At 42.3% G+C, this 23,341-nt stretch overlaps 3 protein-coding genes across 7 annotated transcripts in view; all 3 read left to right on the top strand.

Annotated features, from left to right (window-relative positions):
- The first annotated feature begins 607 nt into the window (after nt 1-607).
- The window catches only part of LOC106604881 (protocadherin alpha-C2), a 221,101-nt gene continuing 198,367 nt past the window's right edge, over nt 608-23,341 (top strand). Inside the window, exon 1 of one of the 5 annotated variants that reach the window (XM_045718168.1) lies at nt 608-3,445. In XM_045718168.1, coding sequence (XP_045574124.1) covers nt 1,085-3,445 — 2,361 coding nt within the window. In that variant the 5' untranslated portion in view covers nt 608-1,084. Of the gene's footprint in view, nt 3,446-3,481; nt 6,435-10,077; nt 12,574-13,253; nt 15,755-18,947; nt 21,667-23,341 lie in introns of those variants that run through there. The other 4 variants (XM_045718164.1, XM_045718169.1, XM_045718165.1 and 1 more) reach the window with 4 other exon arrangements.
- LOC106604814 (protocadherin alpha-3-like) lies at nt 6,910-9,666 on the top strand. Its single transcript, XM_014199858.2, has one exon. The coding sequence runs from the start codon at nt 7,261-7,263 to the stop codon at nt 9,649-9,651; it is 2,391 nt and encodes a 796-aa protein (XP_014055333.2). The 5' UTR covers nt 6,910-7,260; the 3' UTR covers nt 9,652-9,666.
- Nucleotides 15,780-18,865, top strand: LOC123743103 (protocadherin alpha-8-like). Its single transcript, XM_045718217.1, has one exon. It carries the CDS (start codon nt 16,457-16,459, stop codon nt 18,848-18,850), a length of 2,394 nt encoding a protein of 797 aa, XP_045574173.1. The 5' UTR covers nt 15,780-16,456; the 3' UTR covers nt 18,851-18,865.

Here is a 23,341-nt window from a genome sequence, read left to right on the forward strand (position 1 = left end):
CATAAACTGGTCATACTGGTAAAAGACAATGGGAACGTTTCACTGTCAGCAACAGCTACTGTGATTATCAAGGTTGTGGAGCCCAAAGAGGCTTTTGCAGCTTCTGATGTTAAAAGTTCAGTAAAAGACGAGGAGGAGAACAGCGTTACATTTTACTTGATCATTACTTTGGGGTCAGTTTCAACGCTTTTTCTCATCAGTATCGTCGTGTTGATTGTAATGCAGTGCTCCAAACCCACAGACTATTCATCCAAGTATTTACAAGATGCGAATAACGACGGGACACTGTGCCACAGCATCCAGTACAGATCCGGAGACAAACGGTACATGTTAGTTGGACCCAGAATGAGTATAGGTTCTACTATAGTCCCGGGCAGCAATGGGAATACTCTAGTGATACCTGAACACAGGAGGAGAGCTTCTGGAGAGGTAAGAACTGTCTCTATCATTTTCTGCCTGTTAAGTCAGATGAAGAGACATGTTTTGAGGGAATTTGTTCTTTGTTATCATGTTTTGTTTGTGCGTAATGTCCGAGTGTGCAAACCAGCCGTGTCAGTCGGTGTCCATGGTGCTGAATTATCACAAACTAGCTGCTTTGTATGCTAGGCTACTACCTCGGTTTTATTATCTGTTCTTTTGCTGTGTACTCCTTCAATTCAGTTTCTTCCTCCACATCCCATATCTATCCATCTTCCATCTTCACCTTTACTCGTTCTTTGATGGTTAATTTGTGCTGGAATGTTGAATTTTTATTGGTTTGGATCCAAAACGTAAACAATGATAGCAACTCTCGGGGGTTATGTAGTTGTTGTGAATACCCGAATCCCGGACCACGGGGTGTCAGTGTAAGACAAGGAGAATGTCTGGTACTTTTTAGACTAGTCCCCTCTCTGGTCTGTTTTGTTCCACACATACAGAGAGAGAATTGCGGAGATCGGAACAAGACGTGATGTGATAAGATTTTTTTTTTAATTATTCGCTGCCTAAACATTAGATTCTGTATGGATCATTACGAGTTGGCCATCTGATCCTCACGACTGCATTCTTTCATTATTGATCGTGCTTATTTTCGTTCTGTTTAACGATGGGATATGGAGGACAAAGGCGCAGATGGGAGTACTGGTGGGTTGCTATGTGTTTCTCTTCGCTGGTGTGCTTCGGAGAGCAGGTTTCAGCACAGATAAGGTACTCTATTCCAGAGGAGGTGAAAGAGGGATCCGTTGTTGGAAATGTTGCTAAAGATTTGGGTCTTGACGTCAGTACTTTGGGGGAGAGACGGTTTCGTATCGTTTCTGGATCTAAAGAAGATATTTTCCAGGTAAATCAGAACAATGGCGTCTTGTATGTTCATAAAAATATCGACAGAGAGGAGCTCTGTGATGGCAACATTGCATGTTTGATAAACCTGAAAATGGTTGTTGAAAATCCGTTAGAAATACATTACGCCGGAATAGAAATCACGGATGTTAATGATAACTCGCCCAATTTCCAAGAGAAAGACAAAATAGTTGATATTTCGGAATCTACTCTTTCTGGCAAACGACTCCAGTTACCAGCCGCGCGTGATCCTGATGTTGGCGTTAATGCAGTACGTGTCTATAAATTGAGTCACAATGAACATTTTGATTTGCAAATAAGAGAAAGAGGAGAAGATAAAATTCCATTCTTAGTTTTACAAAAACCCTTGGATAGAGAGAAACAATCTGAACACAGACTAGTTTTAACTGCAGTCGATGGTGGAAGTCCACAGAGGTCAGGGACTCTTAATGTCACTATCACTGTTCTCGATTCGAATGACAACAATCCTGTATTTAGTCATGAGGTATACTCGGTCACATTGCCTGAAAATGTCCAACCCGGAACTATTGTACTCAACGTTAAGGCAACAGATTTGGACGACGGTTCCAATGGTGACGTTGAATATTTCTTTGGTAGTGAACTTCTTCCCAAGATATATGATGTATTTAGTTTAGATAAAGCTACAGGTGCAATTCGTGTTAAAGGTTACGTTGACTTCGAGGACACTGATACATATAAACTAGACGTCCATGCCACTGACAAAGGGCAGCCCCCAATGAGTACGGATTGCAGAGTCATTATAAAGATACTCGATTTAAACGACAATAAACCCGAAATAGAGGTGACGTCCCTCTCTAGTATGGTGTCAGAAGATTCAAAACCAGGAAGTATTATTTCTCTAATTAGTGTAACAGACAAAGACTCTGGTATTAATTGTAAAGTGTTGTGCGGTCTTTCAGACGATGTACCTTTCGAATTAAAGCCCTCATACCAAGATAATATGTATTCTTTAGTGACCAAGCAGCGTTTAGACAGAGAACTCGTGTCCCATTATGACGTCACAATAACAGCCACTGACTGTGGTCAGCCTCCTCTGTCCACATTCAAAACTCTGAGCGTCCAGATATCAGATGTGAACGACAACAGTCCAGAATTCTCCCCAAAACATCTTGAGCTCTACCTAGTGGAAAATAACGCCCCGGGTACGTCCATATTCTCTGTAAGCGCTTCTGATAAAGACTTGAATGAAAATGCTGCGATTTCATATCACATAGTTAGAGGAGAAGGGACACAGAATGATATGGCATCTTTTTTAAATATCAATTCTGATAATGGACATATCTCCGCGCTCAAAAGCTTTGACTTTGAAACTTTGAAAACATTCAAATTCCAAGTTGTAGCTACAGACTCTGGAACTCCGTCACTAAGCACCAACGTCACAGTGAACGTGTTCATTCTGGATCAGAACGACAACGCTCCAGTGATCTTGTATCCAGTCAGCACTAACGGTTCCGCTGAAGGTGTGGAGGAGATTCCCCGCAATGTGAACGCAGGCCATTTGGTGACTAAAGTGAGAGCCTATGACGCTGATATAGGATATAACGGCTGGTTATTATTTTCACTGCAGGAAGTTACTGACCACAGTCTCTTTGCTTTGGACCGCTATACAGGACAGATAAGGACACTTCGGTCATTCACAGAGACAGACGAGGCTGAGCATAAACTGGTCATACTGGTAAAGGACAATGGGAACGTTTCACTGTCAGCAACAGCTACTGTGATTATCAAGGTTGTGGAGCCCAAAGAGGCTTTTGCAGCTTCTGATGTTAAAAGTTCAGTAAAAGACGAGGAGGAGAACAGCGTTACATTTTATTTGATCATTACTTTGGGGTCAGTTTCAACGCTTTTTCTCATCAGTATCATCGTGTTGATTGTAATGCAGTGCTCCAAACCCAAAGACTATTCCTCCAAGTATTTACAAGATGCGAATAACGACGGGACACTGTGCCACAGCATCCAGTACAGATCCGGAGACAAACGGTACATGTTAGTTGGACCCAGAATGAGTATAGGTTCTACTATAGTCCCTGGCAGCAATGGGAATACTCTAGTGATACCTGAACACAGGAGGAGAGCTTCTGGAGAGGTAAGAGCTGTCTCTAAACCATTGCACCTCATAATATATGTATTAGCATGTTTTGGCCGTGGCTAACGCAACCTCTTTGCAGCAGCGGATGCTGGCCATGTTGCAAAACTACCAGCTCACCGATTAGTTTAGCTGGTGAGAGCATTATACTGCTAGGCTAACTACTGTACCTTCGGTGTATTATATGTTCTTCTGTTGTAGTCCTTCAATTCAGTCTCTATCTCTTCTGCTCACATCTACGCACCTTCATCTTCATACTAGACCTTCTTAAAGATAATTTACTGGAGTTGGTGTTTTTGTTGGTTTGGATGCAAAACGTACGTTGATAAATCTCTCGGTGCCTATCTAGTTGTTGTCGATAACAGAATCCCGGACCACATGGTGTCAGTGTAACACAAGGTTACTGGTGCTTTGTAGATTAGGCCCTTCCCTTCTCTGGTCTGTTTTCTTCCACACATACAGAGAGAGTGGTGCGGACGTCAGAACAAGACGTGTATGTTAGAGAGAATCGTATTTTCTTTCGGTGCTGAAGCATTGAACTCCGTATGGATGAGAACGACTTGGCCATCTGATCATTAGGATTGTATTTTTTCATTGAGGATTGTGCTTACTTTTCTGTCTAACGATGGGAGATGGAAGACAAAGGCGCAGATGGGAGTACTGGTGGGTTGTTCTGCGTTTCTCTTTTCTGCTGTGCTTGGGGGAGCAGGTTTCAGCACAGATAAGGTACTCTATTCCAGAGGAGGTGAAAGAGGGATCCGTTGTTGGAAATGTTGCCAAGGATTTGGGTCTTGACGTCAGTACTTTGGTGGAGAGACGGTTTCGTATTGTTTCTGGATCTAAGGACGCTCTTTTCCAGGTAAATCAGAACAATGGCGTCTTGTATGTTCACAAGACTATCGACAGAGAAGGGATTTGTAACGGCAAGGTAGCTTGCGCGATAGACCTGAAAATCGTCGTTGAAAACCCGCTTGAAGTCCACTATGTAGGTTTAGAGATAACGGACATAAATGACCACTCGCCAAGTTTCTCTGAGAAATATCTACACATAGAGATAGCTGAAAATAAACCTCCAGGAGCTCGATTCGAACTCCAGCCTGCGCGTGATTTCGACTCCGGAATTAATTCTATACGTTCCTATAAGTTAAATCAAAATGAACATTTCGATTTAGAACTGAGAGATAGTGGGGAAGGGGATACAATCCCGTTTTTAATTTTGCAGAAAGCCTTGGACAGGGAACAGAAGACCAAACATTCATTACTATTGACAGCATTGGATGGGGGGAATCCACCTAGATCAGGTACTCTGAACATAACTGTCACAGTCCTTGACGCAAATGATAATCAGCCTGTATGTAGTCAGGACGTCTATTCTGTTACATTACAAGAAAATGCTGATATCGGCAGGTTTGTAGTTAGAATTAATGCATCCGATGCAGACCATGGGTCAAATGGCGTGGTGGAATATACTCTCGGTAGAAATTTAAAGCGGAGAGTACATGATATTTTCCAATTGGATAGCGTTACTGGGGAAATGAAGGTGAAAGGCCCGGTAGATTTTGAAGAAAATGAGATGTACAGTCTAAATGTACAGGCTTCTGATAAGGGCCAGCCTCCAATGACAACTGATTGCAGAGTTATTGTAAAGATACAAGACGTGAACGACAACAGACCACAAATAGAGGTTACCTCACTCTCTAATACAGTTTCTGAAGATTCTAACCCTGGAACTGTTATTTCTCTCATCAGTGTGACAGATCAAGACTCTGGTATTAACGGAAAAGTTATTTCCAGTATAACAGACAACGTGCCATTTGAATTAAAACCCTCATATAAGTATAACGTGTTTTCTATCGTCACAAAAGGACGTTTAGATCGAGAACTCGTGTCCCATTATGACATCACAATAACAGCCACTGACTGTGGTCAGCCTCCTCTGTCCACATTCAAAACTCTGAGCGTCCAGATATCAGATGTGAACGACAACAGTCCAGAATTCTCCCAAAACCCCCTTGAGCTGTACTTAGTGGAAAATAACGCCCCGGGTGCGTCCATATTCTCTGTAAGCGCCACTGATAAAGACTTGAATGAAAATGCTGCGATTTCATATCACATAGTTAGAGGAGAAGGGACGCAGAATGATATGGCATCTTTTCTGAATTTAAATTCTGATAATGGTCATATTTCCGCGCTGAAAAGCTTTGACTTCGAAATCCTCAAAACATTCCAATTCCAAGTTGTAGCTACAGACTCTGGAACTCCGTCACTAAGCACCAACGTCACAGTGAACGTGTTCATTCTGGATCAGAACGACAACGCTCCAGTGATCTTGTATCCAGTCAGCACTAACGGTTCCGCTGAAGGTGTGGAGGAGATTCCCCGCAATGTGAACGCAGGCCATTTGGTGACTAAAGTGAGAGCCTATGACGCTGATATAGGATATAACGGCTGGTTATTATTTTCACTGCAGGAAGTTACTGACCACAGTCTCTTTGCTTTGGACCGCTATACGGGACAGATAAGGACACTTCGGTCATTCACAGAGACAGACGAGGCTGAGCATAAACTGGTCATACTGGTAAAAGACAATGGGAACGTTTCACTCTCAGCAACAGCTACTGTGATTATCAAGGTTGTGGAGCCCAAAGAGGCTTTTGCAGCTTCTGATGTTAAAAGTTCAGTCAAAGACGAGGAGGAGAACAGCGTTACATTTTATTTGATCATTACTTTGGGGTCAGTTTCAACGCTTTTTCTCATCAGTATCATCGTGTTGATTGTAATGCAGTGCTCCAAACCCCAAGACTATTCCTCCAAGTATTTACAAGATACGAATAACGATGGGACACTGTGCCACAGCATCCAGTACAGATCCGGAGACAAACGGTACATGTTAGTTGGACCCAGAATGAGTATAGGTTCTACTATAGTCCCGGGCAGCAATGGAAATACTCTAGTGCTACCCGAACACAGGAGGAGAGCTTCTGGAGAGGTAAGAGCTGTTTCTAAGCATTAAAGTTTGAAAGCATATTGCTGGTTATTTTTAAGAATTGATCGTGCGTAATGGCATGTGTGACTGATGATGAAGCGGTTGCTGTCGACCCTGGTTGTGCTGAATTCGTGCTTAATATCTTGCGTTTGTTTTTGGGTTCTATATGCATGAGTTATGATGACCTCTCTCAAATAGGTGGATAGTCATAGACCAGGCCCCAAACAAGACTCATTAGTGTAATTCCCCTGTCTACAAACTGATTCTCTGTGCGTAATGGAGAAATGAACACGTTCAATGCGGTTGCTGTCCACTCTTGTGGTGCTGATTTACAAAGTGAATTGCTTTTCCTTGCAATCGAGGTATTTACTATGTCAGTCTTTTACATATGTAGTCATCCAATCCATTTATTCCTAATCCCTCTCCATTTACTCCCCCTCAACCTTTCCCCATCCCACGCCTGTAACTATAATATTGCGCTGGTACTTTTGCTGATGCTAATACTGTAATGTACAATCATTCTAGAGCCTTGTGTGCTCGTGGCAGGCAGTAGTTCGGTCCGCATGGTGTCGGTGTCACACAAGGAGACTGACTGACTGTCTGGTGTTTTGTATATTAGGCCCTGCCCCTCTCTGGGTTGTTTTGTCCCCAAATGTAGAGAGAGCTGTGCGGACATCAGAACAGGACGTGCTATGATAGTCAGAGAATAAATTGTATTACTTTTCTGTGCTGAAACATTGCATTTCGTTATGGATCATCATGAGTTGGTCATCTGATCATTAGGATTGTGTTTTTTCATTGAGGATTGTGCTTACTTTTCTGTCTAACGATGGGAGATGGAAGACAAAGGCGCAGATGGGAGTACTGGTGGGTTGCTGTGCGTTTCTCTCTGCTGCTGTGCTTCGGAGAGCAGGTTTCAGCACAGATAAGGTACTCTATTCCAGAGGAGGTGAAAGAGGGATCCGTTGTTGGAAATGTTGCTAAGGATTTGGGTCTTGACGTCAGTACTTTGGTGGAGAGACGGTTTCGTATTGTTTCTGGATCTAAGGACGCTCTTTTCCAGGTAAATCAGAACAATGGCGTCTTGTATGTTCATAAAAAAATCGACAGAGAGGAGCTCTGTGATGGCAACATTGCATGTTTGATAAACCTGAAAATGGTTGTTGAAAACCCTTTGGAAATTCATTATGTTGGTGTCGAAATCACCGACGTCAATGATCACTCTCCTGTGTTTCCTGGAAATGAGCAGTATTTGGAAATAGCGGAACATACCATGCTAGGGACGCGGTTCCAAATCCAGGCTGCACGGGATCCAGATATAGCGTTGAACTCTGTCCGTTCGTATAAATTAAGTCCCAACGATCATTTTGAAATTGAGATTAGAGACGATGAAGACAAAATACCTTTCTTAGTCTTGAAAAAAGCTTTGGATAGGGAGCTCAAAACCAAACACAGATTACTTGTTACTGCAGTTGATGGAGGTAGTCCACAAAGATCAGGGACTGTCAACGTCACTATTAATGTGCTTGATTCGAATGACAACCGTCCTGTTTGTAGTCAAGACCCCTATTCAGTGAGACTACGGGAAAATGCCGCACTTGGTACTGTGGTTGTTCGGGTAAATGCCACTGATCTAGATGAGGGTTCAAACGGTGAGTTGGACTACACTTTAGGCAGAAACCTAAAGCGTAAAGTATATGATATTTTTGAACTGGATAGCCTGACTGGAGAAATTAAAGTTAAAGGTGAGGTGGACTTCGAGGACACAGAAGTTTATAAACTAGATGTACAGGCTTCAGACAAAGGACAACCTCCCTTAACTGTGGAATGCAGAGCAATTGTAAAGATAATTGATGTTAATGATAACCAACCAGAAGTAGAGGTGACGTCACTGTCCAATGTCGTTTCAGAAGATTCAAAACCAGGAACAGTTATTTCGCTCATTAGTGTGACAGATAAAGACTCAGGTATTAACGGTAAAGTTGTGTGTAGCATCTCCAACAATGTACCGTTTGAGTTAAAACCGTCATATGAAGATAATATGTATTCCTTAGTGACCAAGCAGCGTTTAGATCGAGAACTCGTGTCCTATTATGTCATCACAATAACAGCCACTGACTGTGGTCAGCCTCCTCTGTCCACATTCAAAACTCTGAGCGTCCAGATATCAGATGTGAACGATAACAGACCAGAATTCTCCCAAAACCCCCTTGAGCTGTACTTAGTGGAAAATAACGTCCCGGGTGCGTCCATATTCTCTTTAAGCGCCACTGATAAAGACTTGAATGAAAATGCTGCGATTTCATATCACATAGTTAGAGGTGAAGGGACACAGAATGATATGGCATCTTTTCTGAATATCAATTCTGATAATGGAGATATTTCCGCGCTCAAAAGCTTTGACTTTGAAACGTTAAAAACATTCCAATTTCAAGTTGTAGCTACAGACTCTGGAACTCCGTCTCTAAGCACCAACGTCACAGTGAACGTGTTCATTCTGGATCAGAACGACAACGCTCCAGTGATCTTGTATCCAGTCAGCACTAACGGTTCCGCTGAAGGTGTGGAGGAGATTCCCCGCAATGTGAACGCAGGGCATTTGGTGACTAAAGTGAGAGCCTATGACGCTGATATAGGATATAACGGCTGGTTATTATTTTCACTGCAGGAAGTTACTGACCACAGTCTCTTTGCTTTGGACCGCTATACAGGACAGATAAGGACACTTCGGTCATTCACAGAGACAGACGAGGCTGAGCATAAACTGGTCATACTGGTAAAAGACAATGGGAACGTTTCACTGTCAGCAACAGCTACTGTGATTATCAAGGTTGTGGAGCCCAAAGAGGCTTTTGCAGCTTCTGATGTTAAAAGTTCAGTAAAAGACGAGGAGGAGAACAGCGTTACATTTTATTTGATCATTACTTTGGGGTCAGTTTCAACGCTTTTTCTCATCAGTATCATCGTGTTGATTGCAATGCAGTGCTCCAAACCCACAGACTATTCCTCCAAGTATCTACAAGATGCGAATAACGACGGGACACTGTGCCACAGCATCCAGTACAGATCCGGAGACAAACGGTACATGTTAGTTGGACCCAGAATGAGTATAGGTTCTACTATAGTCCCGGGCAGCAATGGGAATACTCTAGTGATACCTGAACACAGGAGGAGAGCTTCTGGAGAGGTAAGAACTGTTTCTAAGAATTTCAACATTTGACATTTCCTGTATGTAAGTATATTTTTGGTCATTCGATTATAATTGTTTTCTGCTTCATTGGAATGTCTTTAACGTGCTTAATTAATAGAAGTGAGGTTGTTGAAGCGGTCGCTGTCCACTTCGGTGTTGCTGAATCACCAGCTCATTTGCTGTATTTATCTTCGCTTAAGTGTATAAGTCCATCTATCTCTCCTATTTTTTTTTTTACATGTTCTCATTCCTTCATTGCTGCTACGTAGTTATGGCAACTGGAAAACAGACAATATAACTACAAGTTCATCTGGTCATGGAAAACCGAATCCCGAACCACATGGTGTCGGTATAATACTAGGAGACTGTTTCTATAGGTCAGGCCCTGCCCCTCTCTGCGCTGTTTTGTTCCACACAGACTATAGCAGTGCGGACATACGAGCAGGACGTGTTCTGTTGGACAGATAATTACTGTGTTCGTTTTTGGCGCTGAGGCATTGAATCAGTATGGATCATTTCGCGTTTGTAATCTGAGCGGTAGGATTGTATTTATTTCGTTGAGGACCGTGTTTTGTTGTGTGTTTAATAACGATGGGAGACCGAGGACAAAGGCGCAGATTGGAGTACTGGTGGGTTGCTCTGTGTTTCTCTCTGCTGCTGTGCTTCGGGGAGCAGGTTTCAGCACAGATAAGGTACTCTATTCCAGAGGAGGTGAAAGAGGGATCCGTTGTTGGAAATGTTGCTAAAGATTTGGGTCTTGACGTCAGTACTTTGGTGGAGAGACGGTTTCGTATTGTTTCTGGATCTAAGGACGCTCTTTTCCAGGTAAATCAGAACAATGGCCTCTTGTATGTTCACAAGAATATCGACAGAGAGGAGCTCTGTGGTGGCAATGGCGCTTGCTTGATGGACCTGAAAATCGTTGTTGAAAATCCTCTAGAAATTCACTATATCGGGGTCGAAATCATGGATGTTAATGACCACTCGCCCAGTTTTGCTGAAAAAGACGTACAGTTAGAAATAGCTGAGAATACCCTGATGGGGGCACGCTTTGAACTCCAGACAGCGCGTGACTTAGACATTGAAATCAATGCTGTCCGTGTGTACAGGTTGAGCCAGAATGATCATTTTGATTTAGAAGTGAAAGACAATGGGGAGGAGGATAAACTTCTGTTTTTAGTTTTAAGAAAGCCACTTGACAGAGAGCAAAGTTGCAAGCATGAATTGTTGTTGACTGCAGTCGACGGAGGTAATCCACCGAAGTCAGGTTTACTTAATGTAACTGTCACAGTTCTAGACACCAATGATAATCGACCTGTTTTTAATCAAGACATATATTCAGTTTCTTTAAAGGAGAATTCCCCAATTGGCACAATTGTTACCACTGTTAATGCGTCTGATGCTGATGCCGGTTTAAATGGAGCGATAGAATACTCCCTGGGAAGAGCGGTGAAACGTAAAGTATATGACATTTTCCAGTTGGACAGCATTACTGGTGAGATTAAAGTGAAAGGTGAAGTTGACTTTGAGGAAAATGAGGTTTACCGGTTAAATGTACAGGCGTCTGATAAAGGCCAGCCTCCTCTGACTGTTGACTGTAGAGTTATTATAAAGGTAGTAGATGTGAACGATAATAACCCAGAGATTGATGTAACATCCCTCTCCAATACAATAGCTGAAGATTCAAAACCAGGAACTGTTATTTCTCTAGTTAGTGTGACAGATAAAGACTCTGGGATTAATGGTAATGTCATATCTACAATAACAGACAACGTGCCATTTGAATTAAAACCTTCATTTCAGGACAATGTTTTTTCTATCGTCACAAAGGGACGTTTAGACAGAGAACTCGTGTCCCATTATGACATCACAATAACAGCCACTGACTGTGGTCAGCCTCCTCTGTCCACATTCAAAACTCTGAGCGTCCAGATATCAGATGTGAACGATAACAGTCCAGAATTCTCCCAAAACCCCCTTGAGCTGTACTTAGCGGAAAATAACGTCCCGGGTGCGTCCATATTCTCTGTAAGCGCCACTGATAAAGACTTGAATGAAAATGCTGCGATTTCCTATCACATAGTTAGAGGTGAAGGGACACAGAATAATATGGCATCTTTTTTAAATATCAATTCTGATAATGGACATATCTCCGCGCTAAAAAGCTTTGACTTTGAAACTTTGAAAACATTCAAATTCCAAGTTGTAGCTACAGACTCTGGAACTCCGTCTCTAAGCAGCAACGTCACAGTGAACGTGTTCATTCTGGATCAGAACGACAACGCTCCAGTGATCTTGTATCCAGTCAGCACTAACGGTTCCGCTGAAGGTGTGGAGGAGATTCCCCGCAATGTGAACGCAGGCCATTTGGTGACTAAAGTGAGAGCCTATGACGCTGATATAGGATATAACGGCTGGTTATTATTTTCACTGCAGGAAGTTACTGACCACAGTCTCTTTGCTTTGGACCGCTATACGGGACAGATAAGGACACTTCGGTCATTCACAGAGACAGACGAGGCTGAGCATAAACTGGTCATACTGGTAAAGGACAATGGGAACGTTTCACTGTCAGCAACAGCTACTGTGATTATCAAGGTTGTGGAGCCCAAAGAGGCTTTTGCTGCTTCTGATGTTAAAAGTTCAGTAAAAGACGAGGAGGAGAACAGCGTTACATTTTATTTGATCATTACTTTGGGGTCAGTTTCAACGCTTTTTCTCATCAGTATCATCGTGTTGATTGTAATGCAGTGCTCCAAACCCCAAGACTATTCCTCCAAGTATTTACAAGATGTGAATAACGATGGGACACTGTGCCACAGCATCCAGTACAGATCCGGAGACAAACGGTACATGTTAGTTGGACCCAGAATGAGTATAGGTTCGACTATAGTCCCGGGAAGCAATGGAAATACTCTAGTGATACCTGAACACAGAAAAGCTTCTGGAGAGGTAAGAGCGGTTTCTATGCATTTCATTTTGAACGATTATAGATTGTGATTTGATTGTCTCCAGTGCTTAAGGAAAGACTTTATGACTGACGATGAAACAGTTGCTGTCCACCCCGATGGTGCTGAATCGGTGCTTAACATCCTATTTGTGTCGTTGGCAGATATGCTCGTGTTTAACATTTTTTAAATATGTGTGACTTGCCATAACCAGGTCCCAACAAGACTCATTGTTGTACGTGATTCTGTTGTTGTACGCCTTTTCTGTGCATAATGAAGAACTGAACTCTCTCTGATGCGGTAGCTGTCCACCCTTGCGCTGTTTAATTACAAGCGCATTGTTTGATTTGAGTAGCGTAGTATCTACTTTCTCAGTCGTCTACATTCATGCTTCCCATGAACATATTAGTCTTGTTCCATGTCCCCTTTACTCTCTCTCAACCTTTTCTCCACGAGTGTTAATGATACCGTGCTGGTACTTTTTCTGATGCTAATACTGTAATGTACAATCATTCTAGAGCCTTGTGTGCTCGTGGTAGGCAGTAGTTCGGTCCGCATGGTGTCGGTGTCACACAAGGAGACTGACGGACTGTCTGGTGTTTTGTATATTAGGCCCTGCCCCTCTCTGGGTTGTTTTGTCCCCAAATGCAGAGACAACTGTGCGGACATCAGAACAGGACGTGCTATGATAGTCAGAGAATAATTGTATTATTTTTCTGTGCTGAAACATTGCATTTCGTTATGGATCATCATGAGTTGGTCATCTGATCATTAGGATTGTGTTTTTTCATTGAGGATTGTGCTTACTTTTCTGTCTAACGATGGGAGATGGAAGACAAAGGCGCAGATGGGAGTACTGGTGGGTTGCTGTGCGTTTCTCTCTGCTGCTGTGCTTCGGAGAGCAGGTTTCAGCACAGATAAGGTACTCTATTCCAGAGGAGGTGAAAGAGGGATCCGTTGTTGGAAATGTTGCTAAGGATTTGGGTCTCGACGTCAGTACTTTGGTGGAGAGACGGTTTCGTATCGTTTCTGAATCTGATGAAGCTCTTTTCCAGGCAAATCAGAACAATGGCGTCTTGTACGTTCGTAAGAATATCGATAGAGAGGAGCTCTGTGATGGCAATGGCGTGTGTTCGATAGACTTAAAAGTCGTTGTTGAAAACCCCTTAGAAGTCCATTATGTGGGTATAGAAATAACGGATGTAAATGACCACTCGCCTAGTTTTGCTGAGAAATATCTACATTTAGACATAGCAGAAAATACCCTTTCTGGGACGCGCTTTGAACTCCAGACTGCACGTGATGCAGATGTCGGTTTGAATTCTGTGCGCATTTACAAGTTAAGTAGTAATGCTCATTTTGAATTGGAGTTAATTGATAATGGAGACGAAGACAAAGTTCCATTTTTAATCACAAGGAAGGCCATTGACAGAGAACAAAATGCAATGCATTCGTTCATTTTGACAGCTATAGATGGAGGCAACCCCCCAAGATCAGGTACTTTAAATGTCACAGTAACTATTCTTGATACAAATGACAATCGTCCAATTTGTGGGAAAGATCTTTACACTGTAACAATCCAGGAAAATGCACCCATTGGAACGCCTGTATTAACCATAAACGCCACTGATACAGATGAGGGACAAAATGGCGAAATTGAATATGCACTTGGTCGAAACATTAAGCGCAAAGTTCATGACACGTTTCATTTGAACAGTCTTACTGGTGAAATTCGTGTCATAGGTCCAGTAGACTTTGAAGAGAATGAGTTTTACAAACTAACAGTGCAAGCCTCTGATAAAGGACAACCCCCATTATCAGTTGACTGTAGAGTTGTCATCACGATAACGGACGTAAATGATAATAAACCAGAAATAGGGGTGACGTCATTGTCTAACATGATATCTGAGGATTCGAAGCCTGGAACGGTCATATCTCTAATTAGTTTAACGGATAGAGACTCTGGTAACAACGGTAAAGTCCTACTGAAAATATCGGAGAATATCCCTTTTGAGTTAAAACCGTCATTTAAGGAGAATGTCTATTCCTTCGTCACAAAGGGACATTTAAATCGAGAACTTTTTTCCCATTATGACGTCACAATAACAGCCACTGACTGTGGTCAGCCTCCTCTGTCCACATTCAAAACTCTGAGCGTCCAGATATCAGATGTGAACGATAACAGTCCAGAATTCACCCAAAACCCTCTTGAGCTGTACTTACTGGAAAATAACGCCCCTGGCAGGGCAATATTCTCAGTAAGCGCCTCTGATAAAGACTTAAATGAAAATGCTGCGATTTCATATCACATAGTTAGAGGTGAAGGGACACAAAATGATATGGCATCTTTTCTGAACATCGATTCTGAAAACGGACATATTTCAGCTCTAAAAAGCTTTGACTTTGAAATCCTCAAAACGTTCCAATTCCAAGTTGTAGCTACAGACTCTGGAACTCCGTCTCTAAGCACCAACGTCACAGTGAACGTGTTCATTCTGGATCAGAACGACAACGCTCCAGTGATCTTGTATCCAGTCAGCACTAACGGTTCCGCTGAAGGTGTGGAGGAGATTCCCCGCAATGTGAACGCAGGCCATTTGGTGACTAAAGTGAGAGCCTATGACGCTGATATAGGATATAACGGCTGGTTATTATTTTCACTGCAGGAAGTTACTGACCACAGTCTCTTTGCTTTGGACCGCTATACAGGACAGATAAGGACACTTCGGTCATTCACAGAGACAGACGAGGCTGAGCATAAACTGGTCATACTGGTAAAAGACAATGGGAACGTTTCACTCTCAGCAACAGCTACTGTGATTATCAAGGTTGTGGAGCCCAAAGAGGCTTTTGCAGCTTCTGATGTTAAAAGTTCAGTAAAAGACGAGGAGGAGAACAGCGTTACATTTTATTTGATCATTACTTTGGGGTCAGTTTCAACGCTTTTTCTCATCAGTATCATCGTGTTGATTGTAATGCAGTGCTCCAAACCCACAGACTATTCCTCCAAGTATCTACAAGATACGAATAACGACGGGACACTGTGCCACAGCATCCAGTACAGATCCGGAGACAAACGGTACATGTTAGTTGGACCCAGAATGAGTATAGGTTCTACTATAGTCCCGGGCAGCAATGGAAATACTCTAGTGATACCCGAACACAGGAGCAGAGCTTCTGGAGAGGTAAGAACTGTTTTAAGAGTTGCTCTTTCAAGCTTTCACAAGTATGATATATTGTCTGTTTTTTTTGTTCTGTCCTACCTTATATCAGTAAAGATGAGTCATTTGTTGAAATGGCTCCCATGTTTATTGGAATGTTTTGTCCGTGCGTAATGGGGAAGGTTATTTGAAAATATCCGGGGAAAAGTAGCTGTCCACTGCAGTGGTGCTGAATTCTAGTCGGGAGTTTTTACGTTGTTGACGTCATCCACTACCGTTGCCTAAATATGTTTGTTCTTTTTGCCATATACACTTCGGTCTTAGCGAGGAAATACCATTGGTTTTTCCCATTCATCCTTTCACATTGTTTAGCTGGTACTACAAGTATAAGTGGCAGTGTTTTACATGTCTTCACATGGAATCGCTTAACAGTAAAATCATCATGTAGATGTGGTAACCAGAACCTAGGTACGCATGGTGTCAGTGTAACACAAGGAGACTGACGTTATGGTATTTTGTAGAATAGGCCTTGCCCCTCTCTGGGCTGGTTTGTTCGACGCATACAGAGAGAGTGGTGCGGACATCAGAACAAGACGTGCTATGCTGAACAAAGATGATTTTGTATTGTTTTCTTGCTGAAGAATGTGTTTGAGTATGGATCATAACGAGTTGGCCGTCCGATCATAAGGATTGTACATTTGGGGATCGTGTTTGGTTGTTTTTACAATGGGAGCTGGAGGACAAAGGCGCAGATGGGAGCACTGCTGGGTTGTTCTGAATTTCTCTTTGCTGCTGTGCTTGGGGGAGCAGGTTTCAGCACAGATAAGGTACTCTATTCCAGAGGAGGTGAAAGAGGGATCCGTTGTTGGAAATGTTGCTAAGGATTTGGGTCTCGACGTCAGTACTTTGGTGGAGAGACGGTTTCGTATCGTTTCTGGATCTAAGGACGCTCTTTTCCACGTAAATCAGAACAATGGCGTCTTGTATGTCCATAAAAATATCGACAGAGAGGAGCTCTGTGATGGCAATAATGCATGCTTGATAAACCTCAAATTCGCAGTTGAAAATCCACTTGAAATACACTACGTCAGCGTAGAAATAACGGATATAAATGATCACTCTCCTATTTTCCCTGAAAAAGATCAGTATCTAGAAATGCCAGAAAATACCTTCACAGGTGCGCGATTCGAACTCCAGACTGCGCGAGACGTCGACGTTGGACTCAATTCTGTTCATTTGTATAAGTTAGGTCAAAATGCACATTTTGAATTACAGTTCATTGATAGTGGTGAAGGTGACAAAATACCATTTTTAATTTTGCAGAAGCCATTGGATAGAGAGCAAAACACCAAACATATGCTATTACTTACAGCGGTAGACGGAGGGAATCCACCTAAGTCAGGCACCTTGAATATCACTGTTACAGTTCTTGATGTAAATGACAACCGTCCCATCTGCACCCAAGACGAATATTCAGTGGCATTGCCTGAAAACGCTCTAAATGGAACGATTGTCATCAGAGTAAACGCCACAGATGCTGACGAAGGCCAAAATGGAGCAGTGGAATACACACTAGGCAGAACTATAAAGCGTAAAGTACATGACATCTTTGAATTAGATCACGTAACTGGTGAAATTCAAGTCAAAGGCCAGGTGGATTTTGAAGAAAAGGAGGTTTACAGGTTAAATGTACAGGCGTCTGATAAGGGACAACCTCCAACAAGTGTTGATTGTCGAGTTATTATTAAAATAGTAGATGTTAATGATAACCAACCAGAAATAGATGTGACGTCCCTCTCGAACACGGTGTCTGAAGAGTCTAACCCAGGAACTGTTATTTCTCTCATCAGTGTAACAGATAAAGATTCCGGTATTAATGGTAAAGTCATTGCTAGTATATCTGAAGACATACCATTTGAATTAAAACCTTCATTTCAGGAGAATGTGTTTTCTATCGTCACAAAGGGACGTTTAGACAGAGAACTCGTGTCCCATTATGACGTCACAATAACAGCCACTGACTGTGGTCAGCCTCCTCTGTCCACATACAAAACTCTGAGCGTCCAGATATCAGATGTGAACGACAACAGTCCAGAATTCTCCCAAAACCCCCTTGAGCTCTACTTAGTGGAAAATAACGCCCCGGGTGCGTCCATATTCTCTGTAAGCGCCACTGATAAAGACTTGAATGAAAATGCTGCGATTTCATATCACATAGTTAGAGGTGAAGGGACACAGAATGATATGGCATCTTTTCTGAATATCAATTCTGATAATGGACATATCTCCGCGCTCAAAAGCTTTGACTTTGAAACTTTGAAAACATTCAAATTCCAAGTTGTAGCTACAGACTCTGGAACTCCGTCACTAAGCACCAACGTCACAGTGAACGTGTTCATTCTGGATCAGAACGACAACGCTCCAGTGATCTTGTATCCAGTCAGCACTAACGGTTCCGCTGAAGGTGTGGAGGAGATTCCCCGCAATGTGAACGCAGGCCATTTGGTGACTAAAGTGAGAGCCTATGACGCTGATATAGGATATAACGGCTGGTTATTATTTTCACTGCAGGAAGTTACTGACCACAGTCTCTTTGCTTTGGACCGCTATACAGGACAGATAAGGACACTTCGGTCATTCACAGAGACAGACGAGGCTGAGCATAAACTGGTCATACTGGTAAAAGACAATGGGAACGTTTCACTGTCAGCAACAGCTACTGTGATTATCAAGGTTGTGGAGCCCAAAGAGGCTTTTGCTGCTTCTGATGTTAAAAGTTCAGTAAAAGACGAGGAGGAGAACAGCGTTACATTTTATTTGATCATTACTTTGGGGTCAGTTTCAACGCTTTTTCTCATCAGTATCGTCGTGTTGATTGTAATGCAGTGCTCCAAACCCCAAGACTATTCCTCCAAGTATTTACAAGATGCGAATAACGACGGGACACTGTGCCACAGCATCCAGTACAGATCCGGAGACAAACGGTACATGTTAGTTGGACCCAGAATGAGTATAGGTTCTACTATAGTCCCTGGCAGCAATGGGAATACTCTAGTGATACCTGAACACAGGAGGAGAGCTTCTGGAGAGGTAAGAACTATACGTTTTGTAACTGCATAGCTCTTATGTTCGTATGTTCCGAATGAATTGCATTCTATTTTAGTCTGTCTTACATGTTGCTTCGGTCGGAGTATGGTTGTGGCATTAACAACCGTACTCTATTAGGGTTTCTCATAGGGGTAGCTCATCACTGCTTTTGTAAGTGATCGCTGTCCACTACAGTGGTGCTGAAACACTGAACTGTTCAACGTGCTGTTTGAGTTGTTGCAAATGTTGTGCGCACGGTGTCGCCGCTCTTCAGTGTTAGAAACATGCATTTGGTTTAAATCCCTCCCTCTCTTTGTCGTATTGGCTCATTGAAAATCATATGAGTCTAGTGAAACGGGCACTGGCTTTCTGGAAGGGAGAATACCAGCCACACGAAAGGTTGCTTGGATATGTTTTGTGGGTAACCTTGTCATCTTGATTTTTTTCTGGATAAAGCGGACTGTAATGGTTCCAAAATAACAGGACTTGTCAAAATGGTAGACGGACAGAGAAGAGCGGCGCCTCTCCGGGCGATGCTGTTGTTTGTATTTTCGTTGTGCTTTTGCCGTGGAGCTTATTGTCAAATACGCTATTCTATCGCGGAGGAGTCGAAACAAGGTGCTTATGTGGGAGACGTAGCAAAGGATTTGGGGTTCAGTGTGGATAAACTGGCAGAACGAAGGTTTCGGATTGTATCGGGCTCCAAGGAAGGTTTTTTGCAGATAAACCAAGACAATGGCGTGTTGTATGTGGACAGAACCATCGACAGGGAGGAGCTGTGTGAGAAAAGCATTGTGTGTTTACTCAATCTAAAAACCATAGCAGAAAATCCGTTGGAAATACACTATGTTGAGGTAGAAATTACAGACATAAATGATCATTCTCCTAAATTCCCGGAAAAGGTGAAACATTTGGAAATATCCGAGAGCGTTATGCTCCAGGGGACGCGCTTTCCCCTGGATGCTGCGCGTGACCCCGATGTCGGAGCGAACAGTCTCCGTAAGTACACTCTCAGTCCTAACGAGAACTTTGAGTTAGATGTTAAAACTCGCGGAGAGGATAAAATCCCCCTTTTGACATTGAAAAAGCCGCTAGACAGAGAGCAGAAGTCTGAAATATTGTTAACCTTGACTGCGTTTGACGGGGGTAAACCAGAGAGATCTGGCTCTGTCAATATTACCGTAAAAGTTATCGATATGAATGATAACGTTCCCGTTTTCGAACGACAGGTGTATACGGTAACTTTAGATGAAAATGCTCCCTTAGGCACGTCTGTTTTGAGGCTGCACGCCACGGATCTAGATGATGGCGCAAACGGACAGGTTGTATACACATTTGATAACAGTCTTAAAAACAGAGCGTTCGATTATTTCGAGATAGATGCGGTTACAGGGGAAATTAGAATCAAGGGATTAGTAGACTTTGAAGAGCAGAGTGTTTACGAAATTGACGTGCAGGCATCTGACAAGGGCCAAGTTACATTGACTGGTCACTGCAGTGTCGTTATCAACGTGAAAGATGTAAATGACAACGCACCTGAGATGGAAGTAACGTCTCTGTCAGGCCAAGTCCCCGAGGACGCACGACCCGGTACAGCTGTAGCTCTGATCAGTGTGTCTGACACGGACTCTGGGGAAAACGGCTTGGTTATATGTACACTCTCGGACAACATCCCTTTCCAATTAAAACCGTCTTTTCAGAAAAATATGTATTCTTTGATTACTAAAAGTGGATTGGACAGAGAGTCGGAGCCTATGTACACAGTGACCATAACCGCTACGGATAAAGGAGACCCATCATTGTCTTCCCACAAAACTATCACGGTCCATATCGCAGACGTCAACGACAACAGTCCTGTCTTTTCCCAGAGTCCATATACTTTCTATGTACCAGAAAACAATGCTCCAGGCGAGTCGTTGTTTTCATTGAGTACATCAGATAGAGATCAGGATGACAACGCTCGTGTGTCTTATCATATTTGGAAAGGCGACGGTGAAACTCCTATTGTATCCTACCTAAATATTCATTCTGATGATGCTAACGTTTACGCGCTGAAAAGCTTTGACTTTGAAACGTTAAAAACATTTCAATTCCAAGTTGTAGCTACAGACTCTGGAACTCCGTCACTAAGCACCAACGTCACAGTCAACGTGTTCATTCTGGATCAGAACGACAACGCTCCAGTGATCTTGTATCCAGTCAGCACTAACGGTTCCGCTGAAGGTGTGGAGGAGATTCCCCGCAATGTGAACGCAGGCCATTTGGTGACTAAAGTGAGAGCCTATGACGCTGATATAGGATATAACGGCTGGTTATTATTTTCACTGCAGGAAGTTACTGACCACAGTCTCTTTGCTTTGGACCGCTATACGGGACAGATAAGGACACTTCGGTCATTCACAGAGACAGACGAGGCTGAGCATAAACTGGTCATACTGGTAAAAGACAATGGGAACGTTTCACTGTCAGCAACAGCTACTGTTATTATCAAGGTTGTGGAGCCCAAAGAGGCTTTTGCTGCTTCTGATGTTAAAAGTTCAGTAAAAGACGAGGAGGAGAACAGCGTTACATTTTATTTGATCATTACTTTGGGGTCAGTTTCAACGCTTTTTCTCATCAGTATCATCGTGTTGATTGTAATTCAGTGCTCCAAACCCCAAGACTATTCCTCCAAGTATTTACAAGATGTGAATAACGACGGGACACTGTGCCACAGCATCCAGTACAGATCCGGAGACAAACGGTACATGTTAGTTGGACCCAGAATGAGTATAGGTTCTACTATAGTCCCAGGCAGCAATGGAAATACTCTAGTGATACCTGAACACAGGAGGAGAGCTTCTGGAGAGGTAAGGAGATTACACATCGTGTATGGTCCTTATAAACTATGTAGGCTTTACTGTACAGTGCATATATTCATTGTCTCAATACAAGCATATGAACGTGGGTATTTTGGAACCTGCATTGCTATTTAGGGGTTTGTTCGTTTTAGGTCCGTTATCCACAACAGTTTGAAGGGAATTGTATTGCATTCGTTTTTTTGTAGTTCTCTAAGTGTCCTTTTAATACCACCAATTGTTACAGAATATGTGTGGGGCATCCTAAATCAATTGAAGTCTAACTCAAAGTTCCATCGCCTTAGAGTTGTCTGTTTCTGCAATGCAGAGTAATGCACTCGTTATGTGTCGCTGTCCATTTGCGTGGTGCAGAAACGCTGTTGATTTGCGGCTCTTCAAAAGAGAATATATCATAGAAACTATGCAATGTGCTTTATTTGATATTTTTGGAAATCTTTACTGTCAGCCTCTATTAGCCTACACATAAAAACCCTACACACAATTTAAATGAATGATTGTTTGTCTCTGTGTGTTTGTTCCTAAACTGTTACTGGTGCTGGAGTAGCCAATGTGCTTCGCACCACCATACAATGTGTGGTAGAATCGCACGGTGTCATTGCTTTAACTAGAATTATGCTCTTGAAAGAAATCTCCAAGTCATACCTTTGATTCCTCCACTTGGTTGGTTTGTAATTTCGCATCTAGCAGACAAAGGTCGTGAGCTGTGTGGAGAGATTTAGAACACAATTGAATGCAACTAAAATGCTTTTTTTTTTTAGTAATGAGCAGTGATCATATTTGGGAATGTAATGGGTAAGAGTCGTTGATAATAGAGGCGTGCTGTGGATTTTTTGGTTGGATTAAAGATTATACTACAGTCCCGGGCAGCAATGGGAATACTCAAGTGCTGCCCGAACACATTAGCAGAGTTTCTGGAGAGGTAAGAACTATACGTTTTGTAACTGCATAGCACTTGCATAGTTTATTGCCCTGTTCGGTTTGTAAATTCCGTCTGAACTGCATTTTATTTGAGAAGGTCTAATATGTTGTTTCGGGCGGAGTATGGTTGTGGCACTAACAACCCTACTCCTCTCACAGGTGCCATTAACAAGTGAGGTAAGGTTGGTTTTATGTTCACACATTCGGACATTCATCAGACATTCAACAGACATTCGCCAAAAGCCATTTAAAATGGAAAAATCAATAACTAATTAATTGATTGTCACAGAGTCATTAAACTAGGTATGATTTATTCTAGAAATGCCTAACATACTTTCACAACCTTTGTTTTGAGGAAAGATTCCTGTTTTGACTTGATAGAAATACATAAAATCTATCAAATGCCATTTAAAACGATATAAATCAATAACTAATTCACCGTTTGTCACAGAAACTTCAAACTAGGTATGATTTATTATATAAATGTCTTGCATACTTTTACAACCTTTGTTTTGAGGAAAAATTCCAGTTTTGACTTGATAGAAATAAAATCATAAAATCTATAAAGACTGCCATTATTGTAATGTTTGATATTACAACATTGATGTCTGATACCTTTTTTATCAACGCATACGTTTTTTTTTACAAATGTATGCCTTTATTACTATGTGATTTATATTGCCTGAATACTCAACGATGATTAACACCTATGTTATGTGTGCTTCTGTCAGGGTTCTGGTAAAATGCA

The sequence above is a fragment of the Salmo salar genome, chromosome ssa05 (assembly GCF_905237065.1).
Source record: "Salmo salar chromosome ssa05, Ssal_v3.1, whole genome shotgun sequence".
Taxonomy (NCBI): domain Eukaryota; kingdom Metazoa; phylum Chordata; class Actinopteri; order Salmoniformes; family Salmonidae; genus Salmo; species Salmo salar.